At 37.3% G+C, this 23355-nt stretch overlaps 2 protein-coding genes across 3 annotated transcripts in view; one reads left to right on the top strand and one right to left on the bottom strand.

The window, feature by feature from the left end:
* Positions 1–1046, bottom strand: part of OSBPL9 (oxysterol binding protein like 9) — a 62607-nt gene extending 61561 nt beyond the window's left edge. For both annotated transcript variants that reach the window (XM_058174434.1, XM_058174433.1), the window contains exon 1: positions 784–1046. In XM_058174434.1, coding sequence (XP_058030417.1) covers positions 784–894 — 111 coding nt within the window. In that variant the 5' untranslated portion in view covers positions 895–1046. The remainder of the gene's footprint in view (positions 1–783) is intronic.
* Positions 1047–4655: 3609 nt separating this feature from the next.
* LOC131193959 (calreticulin-like) lies at positions 4656–22606 on the top strand. The gene is made up of 9 exons (XM_058174439.1): positions 4656–5078; positions 6805–6906; positions 11006–11209; positions 12097–12191; positions 12611–12820; positions 13819–13932; positions 14925–15068; positions 17269–17361; positions 21183–22606. Exons 1-9 carry the CDS (start codon positions 4922–4924, stop codon positions 21309–21311), a joined length of 1248 nt encoding a protein of 415 aa, XP_058030422.1. The 5' UTR covers positions 4656–4921; the 3' UTR covers positions 21312–22606.
* The last annotated feature ends 749 nt before the right edge of the window (positions 22607–23355 follow it).

Below are 23355 nucleotides of genomic sequence, written 5' to 3' on the forward strand. Positions count from 1 at the left end.
ACATCATCACAATAACAGTTCCAGTCTTTACTAAGGGAAGTTATTACTAAGTCGAGTCTTTATTAAGTCTTTACTAAGAAGTGGTCGGTCTGTTTTCCAAAGCACCTGAGGGCAGGACAAGAAGTAAAGGATGGAAACTTATCAAAGAGAGAAGCAATGTCGAATTAAGGAGAGATTTCCTGACAGTGAAAACAATTAAATCAGTGCAACGGCTTGGCTCCAGAAATTGTGGGTGCTCCATCACTGGAGGGTTTTAAGAGATTCGACAGCCCTTTGTCCTGAACTGTATAGAGACTCCTGCTTGGTTGGACTAGAAGACCTCCAAAGTCCCTTCCAATTCTGTTATTCTGTAATACGGAAATCTACCTTTGCCCAAAGAAAAGCGAATCCCCTTTCCACACCTATTGATCTGTTTTGGACTAGCGTCGTTCCCTTCATTTCATAAACATAAACTAAGCAATGCATTCCAAGGACCAGGCCGGGGGCTTTAACTTCCCCCTCCCTTTAAAGTGAAATGTTAACTCTCCCGCACGCTCCTTTCATATAAATCTTCCAAACTTAACTCCCCATTGGACACCAGCAGGACTTCACCCTATCCCGATTGGCTTTCCGGTAGGACACGCCCTCTCTCAGAAATCCCCCCCCCCACAAATCTCCTATCCCTACCAAGCGCGCAGTTTGACGGGCTCCTTCCGCCCCCCCCCCCCGCTCCCCATACACACACATACATATACGCTGCGCACTTCGTTTATGTTCCAGCGGGGGCCCTCCTTCCATATTCACCGTGTAATAGGAAAGCAGTCCAGCGTTGTAGTCGAGTACGAACCAGCGGTACTGCCAACCTTTCATGAGGTTGGTCCATTTGCTCAGCGGACCCTCCATGATAGACGCCATCTTGGGAGCCGGTAAGATGCCAAACAGCCCACTAAGGGGGAAACGCCGGTCTCGCGAGCAGGGGTTAAAGCGAAAGGGAGGGGGTGGGAGAGAGAGCGGAAAGAGCGCGAGCGACGTCTGAGGGAAGCAGCGCGAGACGAGGAGGAGCAAAACGGCCGCCGCGGAAGAAACAAGTTGGTAGACTAATAAGTGGGCGGGCATATAAGAGAGGGGGCGTGGCTTTGGCTGTGAGGCAGTGAGAAAGCCTCCCCTCCCACCCAAAAAAAAAAATCGTAAGGGCATGGCCGTGTGGGTCCGTTTCGTCCCAGTGAGACAGAGGAGGCGGACATGGATTGGGATTTCAAGTTGCCTGCTTGGGACAAACGTTTATTTACGTTGTTGGCACTGAGATTGAGATCCAGGCCGATTGAATTTGGATGTTAAATTCGTAGAAGTCAGGATAAAATCATGTGGGGAAAAAGGACAAAAAAAGGGGTGTGTGTGTAAAGCCTCTTTATTTCAGCTTGTTCCTGAACTAAGATTTCTTTTAGTTAAGAGTAAGGTAGTTGAAATTCCTCTTTCTCAAAGTTGTTAATGTCGACACCCAGGAGTCGATGGGTGGGGTCTTTCCAAGGGTTCGATGTTCTTATTATTTGTAGTATTATATTATATATTACAATCTTTTCATATAATAAATGCTTGGGGTCAGTAAGCTGAATAGTTTGCCATAAAGCAATCTGCTTGAGAACAAAGTTTAGCTCTTCTCCTAGGGCTTAGGCAATATTATCTGGTTTCCTTTCTTCCCCTGAAAGAAAGTAAAAAAACGGAAGGGGGGAAAGTGAGAGTAATGAATCAAAGCAGAAGTTCAATTCTTACCCTGAAGAGATGGCAATTGAGGCAAAAAGTAGCAAAGTTGCCCTTCCCATCCATAAACCTGGATTGCTGTTTTGTTTTAGATGTTGATAAAGAAAGCCGAGTGGTCAGGCAAACTGAAAATGAGCTTTGAGGAGAAATTGCAGATCTGGTGGAAATGTGCCAAGATGGACTAAAATGTAGTTTCTGGAATGAGAAGTTTTACAAGTTTCACTGAACAGAAAAGTAAGTAAAAGCCTTGCAAGTTTATTCATGTGCATCATATAAGTATACAAATCATTTCAAAGAATCTACATACTAAGGCTATGTATTCAGAACACATAGCAGAACAGATTCAGAACACACAGCATTCGCCAAGAATACTTTAAAACAAACATTCCTTTTCCCAATATTGTGTATGAACTTGATAAAAGACAGCTGGTCAGTTTTTAAGGGTTTGATTCATGTTCCCCAAGACTAACAAAAACGTAAAATTGTGAACATATTATATGGTCTTTCATTTTTGCCTTTTGTTCCAGGATGTTGCCAAAAAATTGAGTCTGAATTCAAAATAGGATTTGGTTTGGAAATGAATTTTTCAGCAGTAATAATAAGGTAAGCTATTTGAATATATTGAATTGTAATGACTAGTTTGCATCTAGAGCTCCACAGAGAATATGACTTAAAATGAAACAAAAGCTATAAGCACTACTACATTTACTTTTAAAGGAAGTTTATATATCTAATGTCTACAGTGCAAGGAAGAGATGTCATCAGTATCCCAATGCTGCACAGTTATACTTAGTGTCCTATCCATGTATTCAATAGTTCTAACCTTGCTTAACTTTTTCAAGATCAGCCAAGATTGTCAGAGAGCTGCTTTTATTAAGGTCTCTTATGTATATGCCTGGTTACTTCAAATTAGAATTGATCAAGCATAATATCTGCTTCTATTAACCAAAGTTTTAGTCTGGCAATTTTTATTTCCATGAAGCTACCTTTATTGCTGTACTTACTAACTTCTTCTTCTGTCATATCTGTCATAGGATGTTGGCGATCCTATTTTTATCAACAGCCAGACAAAAAAGTGCTGCTGAGTTTTGTCCAAACCAGTCTCTTAGATTTTGAAGCCATTTTGAAGCAGCTTGTCCAATTAATCCAATTTTCTGAATGTGCGTGATATATTGAATTATAAACTAACCAGACTGAATGAATTCCATCCTCTAGCTTAAAATGTAGATAATGGCTAAATATAACCATTATGGCTAAATATACTCTTGTCCTACTATCGCAGCACCATTGAGAGTATCCTGACATACAGCATTCTTGCATGGTATGAGAGCAGCTCTGTAGCGGACAAAAATGCTCTACAGAGAATCATTAAAACTGCTCAGAATGTCATTGGGCTCCAGTTACCAGCCCTGGACGACATCTTCAAATCTCGCTGTTTAAGGAAGTTGCATAACAATTCTCAGAGACTCTTCCCATCCTGCTTACAATCTTTTTGGACTGTTGCCTTCTGGCAGAAGACACAGATAAATTAAAACTTGGACTACATGTTTTCTGAATAGTTTTTATAATTGCATTCAACAATGAACTAAGGGGCCACCACCAGTGAGCTGTTGGACAGCATTACTTGGTCTGTTGTGTGAATGTTTGAGTGGTTTAGGGGTAGGGAATTTGTGGTGGTGGTGGGTGTTTGGGGATTGTTATGTGTGTTGGACCTGGTCTTTGGGTGTTAAGTAAATTTTGTTGTATGGGTATACTGTGTATACACATACAATGACAATAAAGTTATTATTATTATACAAAATTTAATCTTAGTAAGTTTCAAGACATGTAGTTCAAACTTAATATGTTAATACAAATTGTCAAAAGAAAGCTCAAAAAGCAGTAAGTAACAGTTATAACAAAACACCCTGTGTCTTGGACAACAGCTGTAATTCAGCAAAAAGACAAAAGATTCCACTGGATAATGTAGATAGGGCTCTCCAACCCCTGGGCCATGGCTCACTACTGAGCCTTGAGCTGTTTGGAACTGGGCCACAGAAGTGGTGGGCGAGTACATATGCATCCCCATTTGTTCAAGCAGTGGATGAGCACATGCACATGCGCTCCATTCGCACAAGTAACGGATGTGTGTACTTGCCGCTCATGCAAATGGAGCTGCACACCTGTGTGCTCACCCGCCACTCACATGGAACCATTCCCTCTCCTCACCACCACTGGGCTGCAAAGCCGGAAAGGTTGGGGAATTCTGATGTAGATGCTTTTGAGGCCTTTCTATCTTGAACACTGGTTCTTTTTTCCTCTGCAACATCTGCAAGGATTAAAATAAGATAGATATATATATATATAAATTAGATTTTCTGCCTCTTTTAAAAAGTCAAAATTATCCTCAGTATTTTGAGATAAATTTAGTTTTCAGTAAAATCTGTTTTCTTTTCCTGTAATTCAATTTCTGTGATAGAAAAAAGTCATCCCAAAATTCCATTTATATTTAACTTAATCTGTATTTCCATTTTGCATGTCCATATTTCTCAACCACTTAGTTGTGATCATATTCTAACTCTCCAAACATCTCAGCAGTGTTTTAATTTAGCAACTTATTAACCTCAGAAATAATTCTTAAAAATCTTCTCATCTATACTGTAATTGTTTTGTTTTGTTTAGAAAATAAAAGTACAAGGCACTTAACATATCACAATAATATGAAATTGTTAAGTTACTAGGAACAAAATCAGAGAGTAGACTATATTCTGAAAGAATATAATCACTGTATTTAATTGACATTTGCTATTTAAAAGTTTTTAAACTGCTTTTGAAAATGCAGCCTTCTCCATAGTATTTCAGACTTGTATATAGAGGGATCATTCAAACTAGTATATAGGAGGAAGCCAATGTATTTCCTGGGTATGAATTGATATGAATTAGTTTAGGCATCTGTGCATAAAAAATTAATTTCCTCTGAGACATTTTAAATAGTTTCTGTTGGTTTAATTGCGTGGTTCCTTCTGGTTGGTCCCTATAGCATCATTATTCATGGATTTTAGCCAATGGAAAAGATCTTTCTCCTCACCAGTAAGTAGCAATTATAGTGATGTGGCTGAGAGAAATAGGAAGAGATTTCAGAAATACTCAAGTATTTCTGTAGAATTTAAAAAAGCATCCTACCACTTGTATTAAAATATTTACTATGAAATCAGGGATGAACCTGATTTTTCTAGGTTACTTTCTGATAGGTCTGGCTTGGGGAAATCTAGATGATAACGATGATAGCTCTTCCACTGTTTTAGAAAAAGAGCAACCTGTTATAACAAAAGAATATTTTAGGGAAGAGTTTGATGATGAGGGTAAGTGATATTTTCCTTTTTCAGTCCTAGAATATAACTATTCACTTCTAAATCTTCTTCATAGTGTCATCCAATCTCAGATTTATATTCTTGCTTTCTTTTTACATAAATAAACTATAGTGAATTTTTATATAGCATCATATCATGCAATGATCTGTATGCATATTTATTAGTACTGTAGAAATGTATAAGAAAGAGAGAAGTCTAGCTTGAGCCACACTATTCTGAGGATAGAATTGAATTTTTAGATGGATATTATAAATCTACTGAATGATTCTGGGAAGGGAGAAGAACAAATAAGGGATATGAAGAAATGTGTCCAGGATCCCTTATGCAGTGTTTCTTAAATAATGATTCTCAGCTATTTAAAAAATAATAGACTACTTTTAGTAAACTTTTAAAAAGATATCAGTGCATTTTCTGTAACTTCTAAAAGAAAAATATTAAAATTGGTACGTCATCTGTACTATATGTTCTCTCTATGCAAAAATAAATCGTTTTGTATTAATTGTCCCAATTTCAGTTTCTTTCCCTTATGTCAATTCTTAACCACTTCTATATGCATTGAAATTTTATTTATAGCAATAATTTAAATAATGATAAATTTAGATTTATGTAATGCAAGTTTTGGCTTTTGGATTGATTTAGCTTGATTATTTCTTGAATATTTGCTTACTAAGGAAAGAAAGATAAAAATATAGCGTCAACTATATTGTATGTTCTTCAGTCATCTCTCATCCCATTTCATCATTTCTTCCAGTTTATTTTTATCTAGGAAGATCAATACAGGTTGTTACAACTGTAAATCCCTTTGTTTAGGAGATTTGTTCTACCTAAAAGTTTTTGTTACTTAAGTTATTTCCAGCTTGAACTGGGCTTTGCCCTTAGTGAGAGTTTCTTATACAATAGGTAAAATAAAAATAAGTTAGTTTTTTTTTATTATCTCTGCACATTTAATTGTAGATTTAGTGATTTAAACATGGAACAACTCAGGCAATTCACCAGACATGATTCAACATGCATTACAGTCCCTTGGGTCCAGGAGCAGTTATCACAGCTCCAGATGGCTTTTGAACATTCCTGAGTAAAATGCATTTTATGGAGTTGTTTTTAATTATACGTATTATTGATAAAACTTGAATTATTTTTAAAAGTTTATTGTCTTTTTCTTACATTGCAGTAAAGAAGTTATATAATATGCATAAGAAAACAGCTGCAATTTTAATAATTTTTGTATATCAAGCTACAAAATATTTGTTTTCTGAGGTTTTCGCGGGTGTTTGTATGTAGGTCTTTGGTTATTCGGGTTTTCTCCCGCGTAAAATTGGAAGTGTCTTGGCGACGTTTCGACGAAGTCTCATTCGTCATCTTCAGGCTTCAGCTTCGTGCTTCTGGGAGCAAAAGCTCCCAGAAGCATGAAGCTGAAGCCTGAAGATGACGAATGAGACTTCGTCGAAACGTCGCCAAGACACTTCCAATTTTACGCGGGAGAAAACCCGAATAACCAAAGAGCTACAAAATAGGCTACACAATAATAAATGAGCTGTATTTCTTAAAAGTCTTCTTATAAGTTCATATACAAGTTCATATGCATTATTATAAGTTCATATGCACTGTAATCAAAGGTTTATTACATAATATATCCAATAATATGAATCAAATTTCACAGACAATGAAATAATACTGCTCTGATATCTTTTGTAAAATTGATTTTTTTCTTTTTCAGATGGATGGGAGGAACGATGGGTTCTATCTAAACATAGAAGTGATTATGGTAAATTTCGGATAGGATCAGGAAGATTTTATGGTGACAGAGAAAAAGATATAGGTAAAGTAATACATATATTTTTTCAGGCAATTATTAAACTTTAGTTTTTTTAGAATGTTTCCTAATGAATTTCTGGATTTTCAGTTTTATGCAGTTATTCCCAGATGTTTGGCTAATGCTAAAATATCTGCATAAAGTATCTTCTACCAATTTTTGCATAATATGTTCCAAAAAGGATTGTGGATTTTTATACCTCTAAAGGGAAATTTGCATGCTACATCATATCATCATTTTTAAAATTAAGAAAATTAAGAAGTTACCTGTGATTTGACTACAGAGTCTGGAGTTAGAAGAATTCAAAATCTTACTGCTCAGACTCAAGACTTATTGGGCCCATTCAAAGTAGCTGAATCTTTTACTCTAAAATCTAATATTAAATTCCAATCATCTTCAGTTTAAATCTATTGTATTTGTATAAATCTTAATTCTACTGTCTATGCTAAAGATGTTAATTTCAATGTACATTTTCCAAATAACTCAAATGCTTTTAGATTTTAAATTGATCCATGTTAGTTGTCCAACTGCTATTGTACCATTACACGTTTTAGTTACTTCATATGCTTTAACAGTACAGGTTGTCTCATATCTAGGTGGATTATTTCCTTCCTTTAGTTAAAAATTGTGTCCCTTTTAATTGTACCATGCACTACATCAAATGTCTCTCAAGTTTGAAAAATGTCTTCAGAAAATGCTGTCATACATTAGTGGTGACTTGGGCTTTAGTTAGTTTATCCTATTCTATATGGGAATATTTTTAGTGTTACTAATATATACTTAAGGTTGATTCATACAAAAATGATTACAGTTATCTGTTACTAAAGATAATCCAATCCAAGCCTAATGTTGACTTTTCCCAGTGTTGGATCTGTGTAAGAGAGAGGAGTGAATTCTGAAATACCCCAGAAAATCCTCTAATACCACCTTCTAGATTCAGATGTATTGGAGCCATTATAAATTATGCCTCCAAGTCCCTAAGGAAATGACCAGAAACCAATACCACTGGTATTGCAAGGTGTACTAAATGATTCAGGAAAACTAAAAATGAATTGCACTCTATTTCACATAATCCATCAGTATGGCATCCATTGCAAAATCAAATTGGAAGCCTGATTGAGGAGCCAAATGGAGCCAAATGGAGCCAAATGGAGCCAAATAATCAAGATTGCTGTCCAGCTCTGAATTTATTTGTATACTAAACAATCTCTGTTGGGTCATCATTTCAGAAATACTTTGTTATCTAAACAGAGTAACAGAATAACCATGGGTGGACAAAACAGAGAATGGAAGCAACTTCAGGATTCCTGCTGGCTTCTCCATTGAGTTTTCTTGTGGAAAACTGGCAGACATCATTAGAAATCTTCCTCCCTCCTTCCCTCCCTCCCTCCCTATAATTCCTGACAATTTATCCTTAATCTGCTAGGTGAAGGAGGGATTGAGAATGTGAATGGGAGTGCAAGTAAGTAAAGATACACAGGTATATGAGAGGTACTGCATCGGTTGGGAGATGGATAAGTGCATCAGAAATGCCACATGGTTTGAGTGTGGCACATGAGTGGGTATCCTAGGTTGGGAAAGATGCCCTGGTGTTTATGAGAAGTGCTATGCGAGTAGGATAGAGGGTGTGGGGAACTGGTTTCAAAACAATGCATGGAGATTGCAGGGTGGTGATAGTTGCTGTGCTGGTCAGGAATAGCACACATGTGTTGAAAAGGGCACCTGGGGATACTTCAGAGTGCACAAGAGGTGCCATTCAGGTCAGAGAGAAAGCATATGGAGGGACAGCATGGGTCAGAAAGGGTGTGTGGGCTGCTCAAGAGGCAATACAAGGGTCAAGAGAGGAATGCAGGAAGGGCATAGATTAGGTACAGTTTATGCAAGAGATATTGAGTGGGTCAGAGGAGAGGTGGGAGCACCATGGTTAGGGATGAGTACATGAGCTAGGGAAGGCATGCAGGGGTTGACGGGTTAGGAAGGATATGTGGGAGTGTGCAAGAGGTGCTGATGGGTCGGAAAAGCACATGGGTGGCATAAGTAGGGGGAGCACACAGTGAGGTGATATGAGCCAGGAAAGAGAGATACGGCTTGCTTGCTTGCTTGCTTGCTTCCTCCCTCCTTCCCTCCCTCTCTGTTCCTTCCAGTAATACAAGAATCTCACATTAATTTCATCATGTGGAATGTATCTATTCTCAATTTTATGCTGTCTTGAGGATCCATTAAGTACATTTGAATTTATTTGGTTTGCTGGTTGGGGTCTTGCATTAAATATGTGATGTAACGATGGATTTGCCTTTGAATAATCACAAAAGAATTCCATCTATTCCTTTTTTGGAAGAATTTCTTGGGCATCAAAGGATATCATTTTGGAAAAGGCAGTTGTATTTTCTGATGTTCTTCCTGAATTATTTTCACTAGGTTCATCATTGCTGTATCAATTGAGGATTCATTAGGTAGAGGTTGCAAATTGCCTGTCTTGACCTTTCCTTTCATACAGCAGAAATTCAAGTTTCTCTGGGGAATAGGAATGAATGACAATGAGGGCAGACTTTGGCTGTGGCATCAACGTCAGCAAAAATATTATGAAAGTCAAGCATTTTGCCTCATTCTTTCTCTATTGAGGTCTTGAGGAACTCTCAGTAATTAATGTTTATCACATATTCTTGATTTGAAATTCTGTTTTCTTTTTCTCCCATTCTGTATGTTTCTTGTGATACTTGAAATGTGGAAATGTGCAGCTCTTTCATTCTCTATTTCTTCATCTCTCTTTCTTGCCATATCCTGACAACATTAGGTGTTATCCAGTGGTGGGATTCAAATAATTTAACAACCGGTTCTCTGCCCTAATGATTTCTTTCAACAACCAGTTCACCAAACTGCTCGGAAAGTTAACAACCGGTTCACCCGAAGTGGTACGAACTGGCTGAATCCCACCACTGTTGTTATCTCTTGACCATGACGTTCCCTTTTTTTCATGTGGCATAATTATGCTGACATTTAATTTAACTGAAATTTTAATTTAATTAATTTTTTACCACAGTGTTGTACATTGGCATTCTCAACTCAGAATAATTTTGAATCCCTGTCAGCTTCTTCATTGAGTTGCAGGAAGCTGTCAGAGATTGTTTAAAAACAGGATCATGTGACAGAGACTGATTAAAAACTGAGACAAACAGGTTGATTGTGGTGGGGCCTATATCAAACTTTTTTCTGTCGATGTGAATCAAGGCACCCTGAATGAAGAGTCACCTTCTTATATCATGTGATCTTCTGAAGGCTAGGGCAGGACAAATCTACCTGATCTCCTGGCAACCAAACGAGAGACCAGTATAAACTGAGTTTCAGAGTAGGAAGCAGTTGAAAAATGAAACAAGATGGGCAAGGGCTAAGATGTAATGGCTAATGTATTTGACTGACACCAGAGGGATCCAATTTCTACTCCATCTGCAGCCACAGCAGCTCACTGGTGACTTTCATTCCATCCTGCCCCACAGAATTGTTGTGAAGAAATATAGGATAGGTTTTTGGATGCATTCAATATGTCAGGGTACCTTGGTTCAAAAATTGGTGCTCCATGATGCAAATTTTGCCCAGTTAATGTAGTGACAAAAAGTTTTAGTAGTATATACGGTACATAGTTAATACATAAATCACAATGAAACTGCAATCCTTATATGCTACCTGGGAAGCAGGTAACCTCAGGTACCTGAGAAGATATATAATTAAATTCAACAAAACTTTCTTCTGAGTAGACATCTACAGTAATGCATTGAAAATGAATTTAATTTCTAGAGTTTTCTTTATCAGAACTATTCTATATTATGCATTATCTGTAATAACATTACATGCTATATGTATTAACAGAAATACTTTTGGAAAAAAGTAGCACGTGAAGTTATAATAATGTATTTCTAAGCTATGTTTATTAATATATTTCACGTGTCTCTAAAGCAGAATCAAGGAGGTATATATTATCTCATAATTTTCAGAAAGTCACTGTAATCCCATATGGAAGAATAATAAAGCATATATAGAGTTCATGCCTGTGGCAAACCATTTGATTAATAGCATTATTTGGATATTTGAATATCATTTCTTTTTATAGGTCTGCAGACAACTCAAGACATTAGGTACTATGCAGTATCAGCAAGGTTTCGACCTTTTAACAATGAAAATCAGACCTTAGTGATTCAATATACAGTAAAATATGACCAACAGGTTGATTGTGGTGGGGCCTATATCAAACTTTTTTCTGTCGATGTGAATCAAGACACCCTGAATGAAGAGTCACCTTATTATATTATGTTCGGTACGTTCTCTTAAATGCCTAATAATATTAATTTGAAGCAGAAATATGTTAGTGTAAATCTCACAGGAAATGAGCTCCTCTGAGACATTGCTTTTCAATATTTTTATCTGTTCCCTTATATTTGTAAATGAGTTAAGTTTTACAGTAAGATCTATCTAAAAATACTAAGAGATTTGCTGGGTAATGTTAGGGCTATGGTTTAGTGTATTATCTTGTGCTTGACCATGGCAGCTAGATAATTTCAGGAACCCACTGGGTGGGATATAAAGTCAACAGTTTACCCTAGTTGTATGTCAAAAAGTATTCCATACTGGAAATTCTAATTAAAATCATAGTTATTATTTAGCAATATTCAGATATTGTACACAATTATCAGTATATTGGCATGTCCATGCCATAAATTTATTATTGCTTATGTGAAAAAAATGTTCTTATAGGCTTATTTTAAACTTACAGGCTAATATCATTGAGTACTTGTCTACTGCTTGAAGACAAAAATGTATAGATTTTGGAATTCAGATTTTCTTCATATGAATTTTTATTTTTATTATTTAATAGCATATGTTTCTAAAATGATATGACTCAATTCAAGCTAGCTAGTGGGAAAAGGGAGGCTATACGTTTCTAAAATAAATATTATAATAAAATGTAGATTGTGGGGACAATATAGTTTCTGAGATCCCTGGAGACAGTAGATTATTTGAACTCATTCAAGATGCATTTCCAACCTGAATTTGAATTCAAACAACATTGATTATGGAGGACTGGCGGAAACAAAATCAGAATGCTGTGCCTACTATTGTTCTCCTTGACTATTATTCTTATGCCATTTAGGTCTGTGTCTGTGTATAATTCTGCCAGAGTAATTTGGTATTCTTTTCTTCTAGGACCTGATATATGTGGAAAATATAAAAAGATAGTGCAAGTTATTTTGAACTATAAAGATGACTACTATTTTACTAAAAAGAACATTACATGTGAGGTACGATCAATGCCTTTGAAATATTAATGAATTACTAATATTTAGCTTACTGCAGTTTTAAGCAGAATTGTTTGGGAGTTTGTTGACTAATTCTAAATAAAACTTTGTAAACTACTTCAAATATCAGAAGCTAACAGCAAGTCATTTGAAAAATTAGCAAGTACGGTATTTACTGTTAATACCCCTCATTTTAATGTATAAGTACAGTGTTATTAACTATTTCATGTAGTCTAATGCAGCAAAAAATTGGTGATTTTTTTTCTAGGATTGTTGTTTTCTTGGCACTGCACTGATATATCCCACTAGTAGCAGACTTATTTTTTTAGACCTTATGAACTTTAATTAGCAAAACTGTCAGTTGTACAGCATTGGAAAGACATTCCCATGTTTCTGTAATAATGTTTTGGTTTTTTTTCAAGACGGATGACTTTACCCACCTCTACACTCTAATTCTACGTCCTGATTTAACTTATGAAGTGAAGATAGATAATTATGTAGTTGAGGCTGGCCATCTAGAAGATGATTGGGACTTCCTGCCTCCAAAAAAGATAATAGATCATGATCTGCCAAAACCTGATTATTGGGATGAAAGGGAAACTATTCCAGATCCCATGGATAAAAAACCAGAGGTAGAGTTTCACTTTGAACTGCATGGTTTCACAATCTATATCAATTTACCTGCTGTGTTTCACTGAGAGCCACTTATTGCAAGTTGGGACTGTTACTGATTCTTAATTAATTATAATAACAATATTATAATAGGTTTTTTTTGGTAAAGATATATAGTTTAAGTGGTGTTTCTTTGATCTAATTTCATAGTAGAGGACTTGGGACTAGACTATAAACTTTAAATCAGTATAAGATCTTGGCAAGAGAATATGACTAGTATTTAACATTCTAATACCCACAAAAATTGAAAATGGAATGGTAGAAGTAAGTCTCATGCCTTCTTTTTCCTGGTCTTCATGCCTTCTTTTTCCTGGTCTCTCATCTCAATTATAATACTGATTATATAAATTACCTGTAACTAACTTTAGACTGGCAGTGGTGAAATGATTACCCCTTCTGTCTAAACTGTAGACTTTATGTGAGAAGTATAAAGCTAAAATATATTTGGTGCAGCTATAAAATTGCTTAAAATGTTGTCTGATAAGCCTCAAATAACAATCCAGTAAATCACAGAACATATTTTTGTAAATAAAAGCAACTTGCTGATTGTTATATTAAAAGTTCATTCAAAACTGTTTTTTGGAATTATATTAATTGCATTCCAAATTCAGAGATACATAAAAGGTTTCTAGTAGCTGCCACTCTGTAGTCAAAAATCTTCCATCTTGTGAAGAATTAAATGGTTGGGGTTAAGCAAATATCTATTACAATATATTGCATTATCAGGTTCCTTGTTTTGAGCATGTTGAGATAATAAAATATTGCAACTAATCCTTTCCAATAGATATTTGATGACAAAACACTGTATCTTGATTCTTGAGTGAATCAAAATATTAAAAATTATGGAAGCAGTCATAAACCATATTTTGGAGAAATAGTACTAACTAATTTTCTTTTCCTGTGAAAATACTCGTAGAAGCTAACTTAAAATTAGTAACCTTGATTGAAACTATTTTAGGACTGGGACCAACCACAAAGAATTCCTGATCCTACTGTGATAAAGCCAGATGACTGGGATGAAGAAATGGATGGGGCATGGGAACCACCATTGATTCCAAATCCTGAATATAAAGTAAGAGTTTTATAAGTGAAAGTAATAAAATAGAGACTAACCTGGTGGTTATTTAATTGGCTATGTAATGTAAACATTAATTAAGCTATAAGATATTGAATCTAGTTTTTATTATATAAATCATCATACTTTTCATTTCACTAGTTTTCATTTGCCCATTTCATTTATAAATTTACACTTGGCTTCATCATTCTTGACTCTTTACCTCTACTGATAATTCATTCATGCTTTCTTGATTTTTTAAATAACAATTGTCCAATCCTTGAGGCACCTCATGACCTTGTATCCCCTTCCAAACATTAACTTCTCATCAGTAGAATAATCTCAGCTCAATGATGATAATACACTGCTTTGTATTCTTATTCTTTTTCCTTTCTCATTTGTGTTTCATTTTTTATGAGGGAAGGACTTTCAGTGTGTAGCTTCACATGTCAAATTAATATTTCTTTAAGCATAATTTGATGAGTAAGCCATAACCTGCTTATATGTTGAACTATAAATCATACTTTGCAAATCACAATAGCTATCAAACTATAAACCATATTATCACTAGCATACTATTAGCTGTTAACCATTTAAATACTATTTAAACTTCTGTGGGCTTTTCTCTCATCCCAATGTATTGCCTGCCACCCTCAATTACCTACATTGGATTCCTACTATATTTCAAAGTTTCATTTTAAAATATTCACTTCTCAGAATTGACAATAAATCTAGTTGCATATTTCTTTCTGGTTTTGGTTGCTACATTACTTTCCAACATTTTGTATTATGACTTTTGTTCCTGTTGTCATTTTTATTATTTCCATCATGTTAATATTTGTAGATAGCATTCAACATAATATAAACTTTTAAAGTTTTAACCATATTTCAAAATTTAATTAAAAAGTCAGTGGTGTGTTACTTTTATTTCAATAGATTTCCATCTGTTTTACATACCTTGGTTTAAGTGGCTTTGGAAAGTGATATTCAAATTTATTTCCATTTTTTAGGGCATTTGGAAACCTCGTATAATTAAAAACCCCAATTATAATGGCATTTGGGTCCAGCCAGAAGTTGACAACCCTGAATACAAACCAGATCCTAATATTTACAAATATTATAATATTAGTGTCATTGGCTTAGAAATTTTACAGGTATGTGTATTACAAAGTTTGTAAAATATATTTATTGTTCAAATTATGAAGATAATTGGCAATTCTGGAGATATTTGGTACCCATCATAGTAAGAAAAAAACCCCTTCAGATAGTCCTTGACTTATGACCATTAATTCAGAGACTGTTCAAAGTTACAACAGCACTGAGGTGGTTACGACTGGTCCTTAGAGTTCTGGCTGTTCAGCACCTCTCTTGATCACATGATTGTGATCAAGGTGCTTGGCAATGGACTGATATTTATGACCAGTTGCAGTACCCCCCACCCACCCCCGATCATTTGATTGCCATTTGAAACCCTCCCTGCTAGCTTCCCCAGAGAACAAATGGGGAAGCCAGCAGAAAAGGTCACAAGTTCCGGGGATAAGTCTACCTTACCCATTCTCTAGCCCCTCTGTGCCATATCTGCCACTTCCACCCAACTGTGCATCTTCCTTCTGCCTCCCCATGCCTCCCCATCACTCATGCATTCCATGCACCTTCCTCCTTACTGCATCTCACACATTACTGTGCACCCTGTCCAAGCCTTAATGCAACTCCCTCACTTCCTAAGCCTCTTCACTCTTCCTAAGCCTCACCATGCTTCTTTTGCACTCTTCCTAAGCCTCACCATGCTTCTTTTGCACACCCTCCCCAATCCTCCAGCTTACAGTCATAAACCCTCTCCAGTCCTTGCCACACCTGCTTCACAAATCCCTGCACACATTCCTGACTCTCCCTGTGCCTTCTTCATATCTCTGCACTTTCTCCCTGATCTTTATTCTGTTCCAGACCGAGGGCATACAAGTACACAAAGAGATTATTTTGTTCGCTTTACTAAATGAGACTTGCAAACACACATAGTTGCAGGATAGAGACAAGTTTCCTCCCAAGTTCCGACAGCTGGGCTTATGAGAGCTCCAATTCAAAGCAGCAAGCCAGAGAGTTGTCAGGCGGAGTCTCAGGGTCAGAGCTTGTGGAAGATTTGTCAGCTGATCCAGGTTCAAAGCGAAGGTTACAAGGTTCACAAGGCACACGGACTATGAATCAACAAGCTGTTGTGATCAACAGACAGCTTATGCTTGCTGCTCCATTCTAACAGAAGCAGCCTGGTTTAGCTTCCATGTGAGCAGTCTTGGAGAGCACCTTTACTCTACTCTCTTTGCAGTCTGCAGAGCTCTTGTGATGGGAGGAGGAGGTAATTCCACATCCTCATTTTTGGAGAGCGACATCAGCTGTGTCGGATGGTTGATGGCCAGACTATCTCTCTGCCTGCTCAGATAGCAGTCTGTCCAATGGTGCTGAAGTTGGCTGCTCATATTACTGCCGGCATGCCTGGAGCTGGCTTCAGAACTGGCTGCTCATCATCCTGCCCCTCCTCTGACTCCAAATCTGAGCACACCATGACACTGCCATACTCATACACCATCATACCCTTCCTGTCCCTTGAAGCACATCCTCGCATCCTTACACACACACACACACACACACACACATGCATACTCTTCCCCCATCCATGCAGCAGCCCCTTCTTTATTGACTTCCTTCCTACTGCCTTTGCCACTGAGTTGTTTGTGGGAAGCCAACAGGATGATCGAATGACTATGGATTCAGTTAACATCAGTAACCAGAACTGCAGGGATTGCCGTTGCTAAGCAATGTGATTGTGCTTTACAACCACAACGCTTAGTGATGTAAATTCTGGTCCCAGTTACCGTTATAAGTCAGAGACTAGCCATACTTTGCTTGCTTGCCTAGGAAAACAAAAATATTAAGAATCCTATTTATTTATTTATTTTGAAATATGTATACTTTATTTCATAGTTGTGAAATTTTCATCCTCAAATCCATCCACTAGTTAGTGTAGGAATCCAGATTAAAGTATCCTAGACAGATGATTATATTGCTTCTGTTTGAACATAAGTGAATGAGAATTTATCCATTCTTCATTGGATGTACTCAATTGTTCTTAATTGTTAGGAAGTATTTTTGGAAGTATTATCTTCTTATAAATTAAATCCTTTATTTTGTATTCTGGTGTGACAGAGAACAGTTCTTGAACTATCACATTTTTGTAGATAGATAAAGAGTGCTATCAATTCCCTTCTTGGTCTTTTCATAGCTAACTATTTCCAGTTCTGTCAATACAAGATTGTATGTAATTACATGACTAAATAGGTCTGCCATATTTTATTTCAACAGGGAAAATCTGGTACAATATTTGATAACTTTCTTATTACAAATGATGAACAATATGCTGAAGATGCTGGGAATGAAATGTGGGGAGTCACTTTCGTAAGTAATTTCATAATATATATTTATTGCAATATTTAAATTTCTCTGTCTTTATGAGTATCAGGCACTATACAAATATTATTAAAATAAAGCATAATGTAATCAACTGCCAAAACCATAATGTTGTAAAAAATAGAAGGCTATGTATGCAATAGAAGCAACATTCACAGATTTGTGTTTTAAGTCTAATTGTAGTGCATAATCATTCTTAATTTCCTTATGCTCTATGATTGAATGTATGCATTTTGAATAAAAACAGCTTTAGAAAATATTTAACAGTTCCAACATTGCCCATGTTGATACCCTGGTGAAATTGATTACATAACCAAAAAGCTTAGTGACTACTAAGTGTTGCAGGTAGAAACAGACAACAAGGGAAATTCCTGTTTAACAGCATGACCAAGTAATTGGAATAGGACTCCACAGCACAACATATTGTTGCTGAATTCTTTTGCTAATTAATCTATTTATTGTCTATGTGGCAGACAATAGGGCAAAATGCCCCTTTAGATATTTGTCTGAATGTGTGCTAGCATTAAACCCCGAAGAGGGAAGGTTTGTGCAGATTAGTTCTACCATATTGTCCTTCTCCTATTCTATTTTGTCCCTTGTTCTTCCCATCTTGAAAAAATGTAAATGTAAAGCTTGAACCTGTACATAATCATACCTATCGTCTGGAACCCATTTGAATTGTGTGGGAAACTGCTCAGGAGATCATGAGTACACTTCTGTAACATCCTGCAGATGTTCCAAAAAACTAAGGAAAGTGGGATTTGAAGAGGTAGACCGCGTGCTATATCCTTACATAAATTCCAGTCCTTACATAATATTAAGTGCTTGTATATGTGGGCAAATTCATGAATGGAACTGTTGAGGATTAAAAAATCTGAATGCTATAAAATCACCAGCTTGATTCTGTTGAGGAATAAACATTATGTACACAAATCCTTTTAATTGCATTGTCCATCTCCCATTATACTGATCATAATTTACTATGAAAAAGACTCACTCATTATAGATGGGACTTTGAAAATTACTTGGATAGGAATATAGTTGTAACAGAAAAAGAGAAGAGAAACTATTTTTATTATGTTTTTCTTATAAATTATATAACTATACTTAAAAAAAACTTCTTGCTCAGTGTTGCTTTTATAACATCACAACATAAGCAGCATAGCATGCTTTGTGAAAAATTGATCAAATAGCAGTCAAATATGATAAAGCAAGAACGATCGAACTATTTTTAAAAATTAGCTATTGATATTTACTTACATTTATCGATATTGAATAAGCTAGGAAAAATATTCTGAATTTGAGTAGCATTATTTGGGTTTGTACAGCTTATGTTTGCATACTATCAGAATAGAATAGAATAGAATAGAATAGAATAGAATAGAATAGAATAGAATAGAATAGAATAGAATAGAATAGAATAGAATAGGGCAAACCTATGGCACGTGTGCCAGAGGTGACACGTAGCACTTTCTATGTGGGCACACAAGACGTTGCCCCAGCTTGGCTGTCATGCATGCACGCGCACGCCTCCCGCCAGCCAGCTGGCCACGCATGCAGGAGGGTGGGGTGCATGCAGGAGGATGGGGCAAGCACGCATGCTGGGGTGGGGCACATGTGGAAAGGCATGTGCATGTGCAGGATGTACCGGGACGTACAAGTGCGGGGGGGCGCGTATGTGTGTGTGCACATGTGCAGGGCACATACGTGGGAGGAGCACATGCACAGGGGCCATGCAGTCATTGCATTTTGGGGGTTCTGGCATGCGCACACTTTGGGCACTCAGTTCGGAAAAGATTAGCCATCATGGAATAGACAATACAATACAATAAAAAACAAAACAAAAACTTTATTTAGCCAAGTGTGATTAAACACACAAGAAATTTGTCTCGGGTGCAAAAGCTTTCAGTCTACATGCATAACAACAGAATAATAATAATCATAATAATGATATCAATAAGAGAAGATAGTTGAAAAGATGAGGATAATAGCCATACAGTCATACTACATGGGTAAATAGACATAAGACAGCGCTGTGGGAATTCAGCAGTGATGGCAGGAGGGGAAAAAACTGTCTGTGTGTTGTGTCTTGCCCGCTCTCAGAGCAGCTGGGGCCTTCTTATCTGCTCCCAAACACGGAGGAATGTATGCCTCCCGGTCCCAGCCCTGGCTCCATGCCCAAGCAGGCTGCAGAGGAGGGAGCACCCCCCGGCCCCAGCCCTGGCTCCATGCCCAGGCAAACGGAGCAGCTAGACCCCTCCCCCTCCTCCACAGCATGTGAGCCTGAGGAAAGTTTATTTCCAACAGCTGCTGATTGGAGTGACCCTCGCATCAGAAGACTGGATAGGCGGAGGCAACAGAAGGAAGGGAGGGGCAGGCCTTAATGAGTGCTGAGTCATGGAGCCACACCCCATGGCCTATATAAAGGATCTGCTTTCTGGCAGTCTCTGAGTCAGGCAAAGTCAAACTTATCTTGCTGAAGTCACTTTCTGGTCTCCTGCCTGCTCTGAGGACTTTGCTAGGACTTTGGGCAGAGCTGCAGAGGCAAGCCTGATTCGGATTTCCCTGACCCGGCCGTCAGCGGAGGAGTGGGACACGACACTGTGTCTGGTTGTTTTGGCATGTAGTGCCCTGTGTGGTGTCCCGAGCGGAAGGCTAAGCAATGTTGAAACTATATGTCCAGGATGTGAGGAGTCTGTTGATATTTTCTCAGCCCTTTTTCTGACCCATGCAATATACAAGTCGTCACTAGAAGACAGGCTGATTACACTTGTTTTTCTGCAGTCTGTTGTGTCTCGCCCCCCGAGCCGGCCCCCCTGCCAGAAAGTGACTCAGAAAGTGAGGAGGCAGGGCCATCAGGACTTACCTCTGGAGCACCGGCTTCCCTAGCTCAGCTCCAGGAGCCAGAGGCAGGCCAGGTGGAGGAGATAACGAGGCCTCCGTCCCCTGACTCTTCCCCCCCAGGTCACGCCTCCAGACCCGGCTGATGGCAATCAGGCCTGGCTGGACCCTAGGTTTCGTAGGCAGGAGAGGCAGGAACAACAGAAGCAGGGGCAGGCCTAGGAAGTGCTGAATTATGGAGCCACACCCCACAGCATATAAAAGCAGCAAGGGCTGCTATACCACTTTGTGGCAAGCAAATCAACTGCTTAGAGGGAGAATTAGAGCTGAAGTCCCGTTTGTTCCTGGCTGACTCATCGGCATCAAATGAGATAACAGAGACACTTTGCAGATGCTCACTAGTTTGCTGCCAGAGCTGATAGTTGCCGGCTAATTAAGTCATTGCTCATGTCTCCCGGACTGCGGGGGGGGAGGGGACAGAACACAGTCCTAATTATCCATTGAGGTCTGTACCTGTCCCATTTGGTTGCTGTATCAAACCAGGCAGTTATAGAATTACAAAAGACAGACTCAATAATTTCTCTGTAGAACTGTATCAATAGGTCCAGGGCAGTCTGAACTTTCTGAGTTCACAGTAATAACATTCTTTGTTATGCCTTTTTAATGATACCGGTAGTTCTGATGTTAGGTGTTCATTTCAAATACCATGTTTTATAGGACATTAACAATCTAGGAGTAGTTGCAGACTATTAATTTTAAAGTTTGCTCACTATAGCTGTAAGAGGACATATTATTATAATTATTTTGTACTGTTGCTATAATATTAAAATGATGAGATCTCACTTATTAATTTTAATTTAAAAACTACAGTATATTCTATTAAAGACAGAACTGTATATAACAATAGAATTTGATCATCAAAATGTTTTGTTTGAGTTTATTAATTATATATTTCTTCTTCTAAATAGGAGAGGGAATGGAGGAGACGGGAAGGACAAGATGCAGCATTTAAAAATATTAATGAACAGGAGCCAAAGGGAAAAGAGACCAAGAAAGAAAAGAAGAAAAAAGCTACCAAAGTCAAAGATGAACTCTGATCAATTAAATCATTGTATAATTACTGTCACTCAATCTGGTCATCACTGCTGGGTAGTATTGTACTTATTTTCTAAATGTTACCCAAAATGCAGTGGTGATATGAAAATCCTGACAATTTTTGCACTACTACCTTGTTTCCCCGAAAATAAGACCCCGTTTTATATTTTTTTGAACCCTGAAATAAGCACTTGGCCTTATTGCCATGCGCTCAAAAGCCTGATTGGGCTTATTATCAGAGGATGTCTTGTTTTGGGGGGAAAAGAATAGATGGCAATTGAATACCCCAGAAAACGTGTATAGTTTCTGTAGTTTATTTTATACATATCAGTCTCTGTAATATTACACTCTATTGGTGTTCAGAAGGATTAATTTCCTGAAATCATAGATGGAGGAACTTACACACTGCAGAGATGTGAGAGACATAATTCACACTTATTGATCACTAAACCACTCCTGAATTGAAAGGGAGAGTAATTATTTTCAAATACCCATAGACAGTTTGAAATCTGAAAAAAACTACTATAATCCGAAATACAAGAAGACCTTATGTGTTATTTGTTAATTGTGTCCAGGTTGCATGGTGAAATGCTGTGTAAAAGAAATCCTCATGCCTGATTGATTTTCTGAATTTTCTTGTGATTATTTTTGGCTTAAAGGGGAACTGAAATAGGTCATGAGAGACATATGAATCAGCCACCCCACTAAATCGGAAAAAAGACATATAATTATTAGCAAAAATGGATTAATTGTAAAGTCATAGAATTGTCAAATTGGAAAGTATCACAAGGGCCATCTATTCCAATCCTATGCAGTGTGCAAGAAAACCTATTTAGACATGTCTAGCCTATTCTTAAAAACCTGCAGAGTCTCTGGAAAAAGCTTAAACCTTTGCCTTCCTCTCATTCATCACATGAAAAATTCTTCCTAAAAATCTAGGCTTGATAGGCCATGCCATTTGAGGTTTACAGAAACTGGAACTGTTAAATTTGATCTCAAATTCCCTAAATCCAAAATGGCCTCCATTCAGATGCTGAGGCTAGTCTCATTAATGAATCTTATGTGATGTGGGAAGCTAATATTTCACAGTATGGTTCTTGTTACTTTTTTGTCATTTAGCATAGTAGGTACAGAATGTATTTTGATACAGATGTATAGCTTCCTGTAGAATATTTCACATCATCACTTCTTTCATGCTTAATTCTTCCTGAAAAACTGGGAAAAACTGGTAGCTGCCACTATGTGTAACCATATGACTAAACAATAAAAGAGCTCTTCCTATATTTATACATAAGAATAGCTTTCTAATGTCATTAACCAACACTTTCTCCAATATTGGATGACTATAATTTGCTTTTTGGTTTCTTGCAATTATTTTTTAAATAATTACTAGTCTATCCATATAATACCTTTCATCCCTTATAAAGGAAAGGCCCCAAACACAGACAAGGCTTATTTATCTCCATTCACAAAATGTCTAGCAGCGGATGAGACGGAAGAAATAACCATCTCTTTTCACATTACACTAAATATTATGTAAAGATCATAATCCCAGAGTGAGATGGTGGTGATGTTTCTCTGAGAGAGTGAAGAACCATAGGCTTTGAAAGAGGGAGTGGTACAACTTCTTTTGAGGAAGCCACCTCTTTATCCGTTCTTGCAACATTAACCCAGTATCCAATCTTCCTGTTCTAACAAAATTGAGAAGCTATTTGGGAATTGGCTATTGTACAGAAGCTCATAATTTAAATTGGTTATCTGAAACCCTTTCAGTAAGGATTCTGGTCTAGGCATGAAAATACTCATTGATCACTAGGGTAGATGACTAGGGCCTAGAAGATGAGAATTTGCCCCACTTCTATTAGAACTGCTATTGGACTTCTCAGCAGCTTTGTGCTACCAAGCATAGTACAAACTGGTTAAATCCCAACAAGAAAAAGTTATTGTTTTATATTGATATAAATATATATTGATTTATTGACAGCCCCAGCAATTTCTCTGGACAGGACTACATTCCCACTGAAGAAGCAGATCTGCAATTTACAG

The sequence above is a fragment of the Ahaetulla prasina genome, chromosome 3 (genome assembly GCF_028640845.1).
Source record: "Ahaetulla prasina isolate Xishuangbanna chromosome 3, ASM2864084v1, whole genome shotgun sequence".
Classification (NCBI taxonomy): domain Eukaryota; kingdom Metazoa; phylum Chordata; class Lepidosauria; order Squamata; family Colubridae; genus Ahaetulla; species Ahaetulla prasina.

Coding starts and splice junctions, on each gene's coding strand:
- LOC131193959 (XM_058174439.1), top strand. CDS start 4,922: ATGAAATCAGGGATGAACCTGATTTTTCTAGGTTACTTTCTGATAGGT. Junction 5,079..6,804: donor GGAAGAGTTTGATGATGAGG/GTAAGTGATATT, acceptor TTTCTTTTTCAG/ATGGATGGGAGGAACGATGG. Junction 11,210..12,096: donor ACCTTATTATATTATGTTCG/GTACGTTCTCTT, acceptor CTTTTCTTCTAG/GACCTGATATATGTGGAAAA.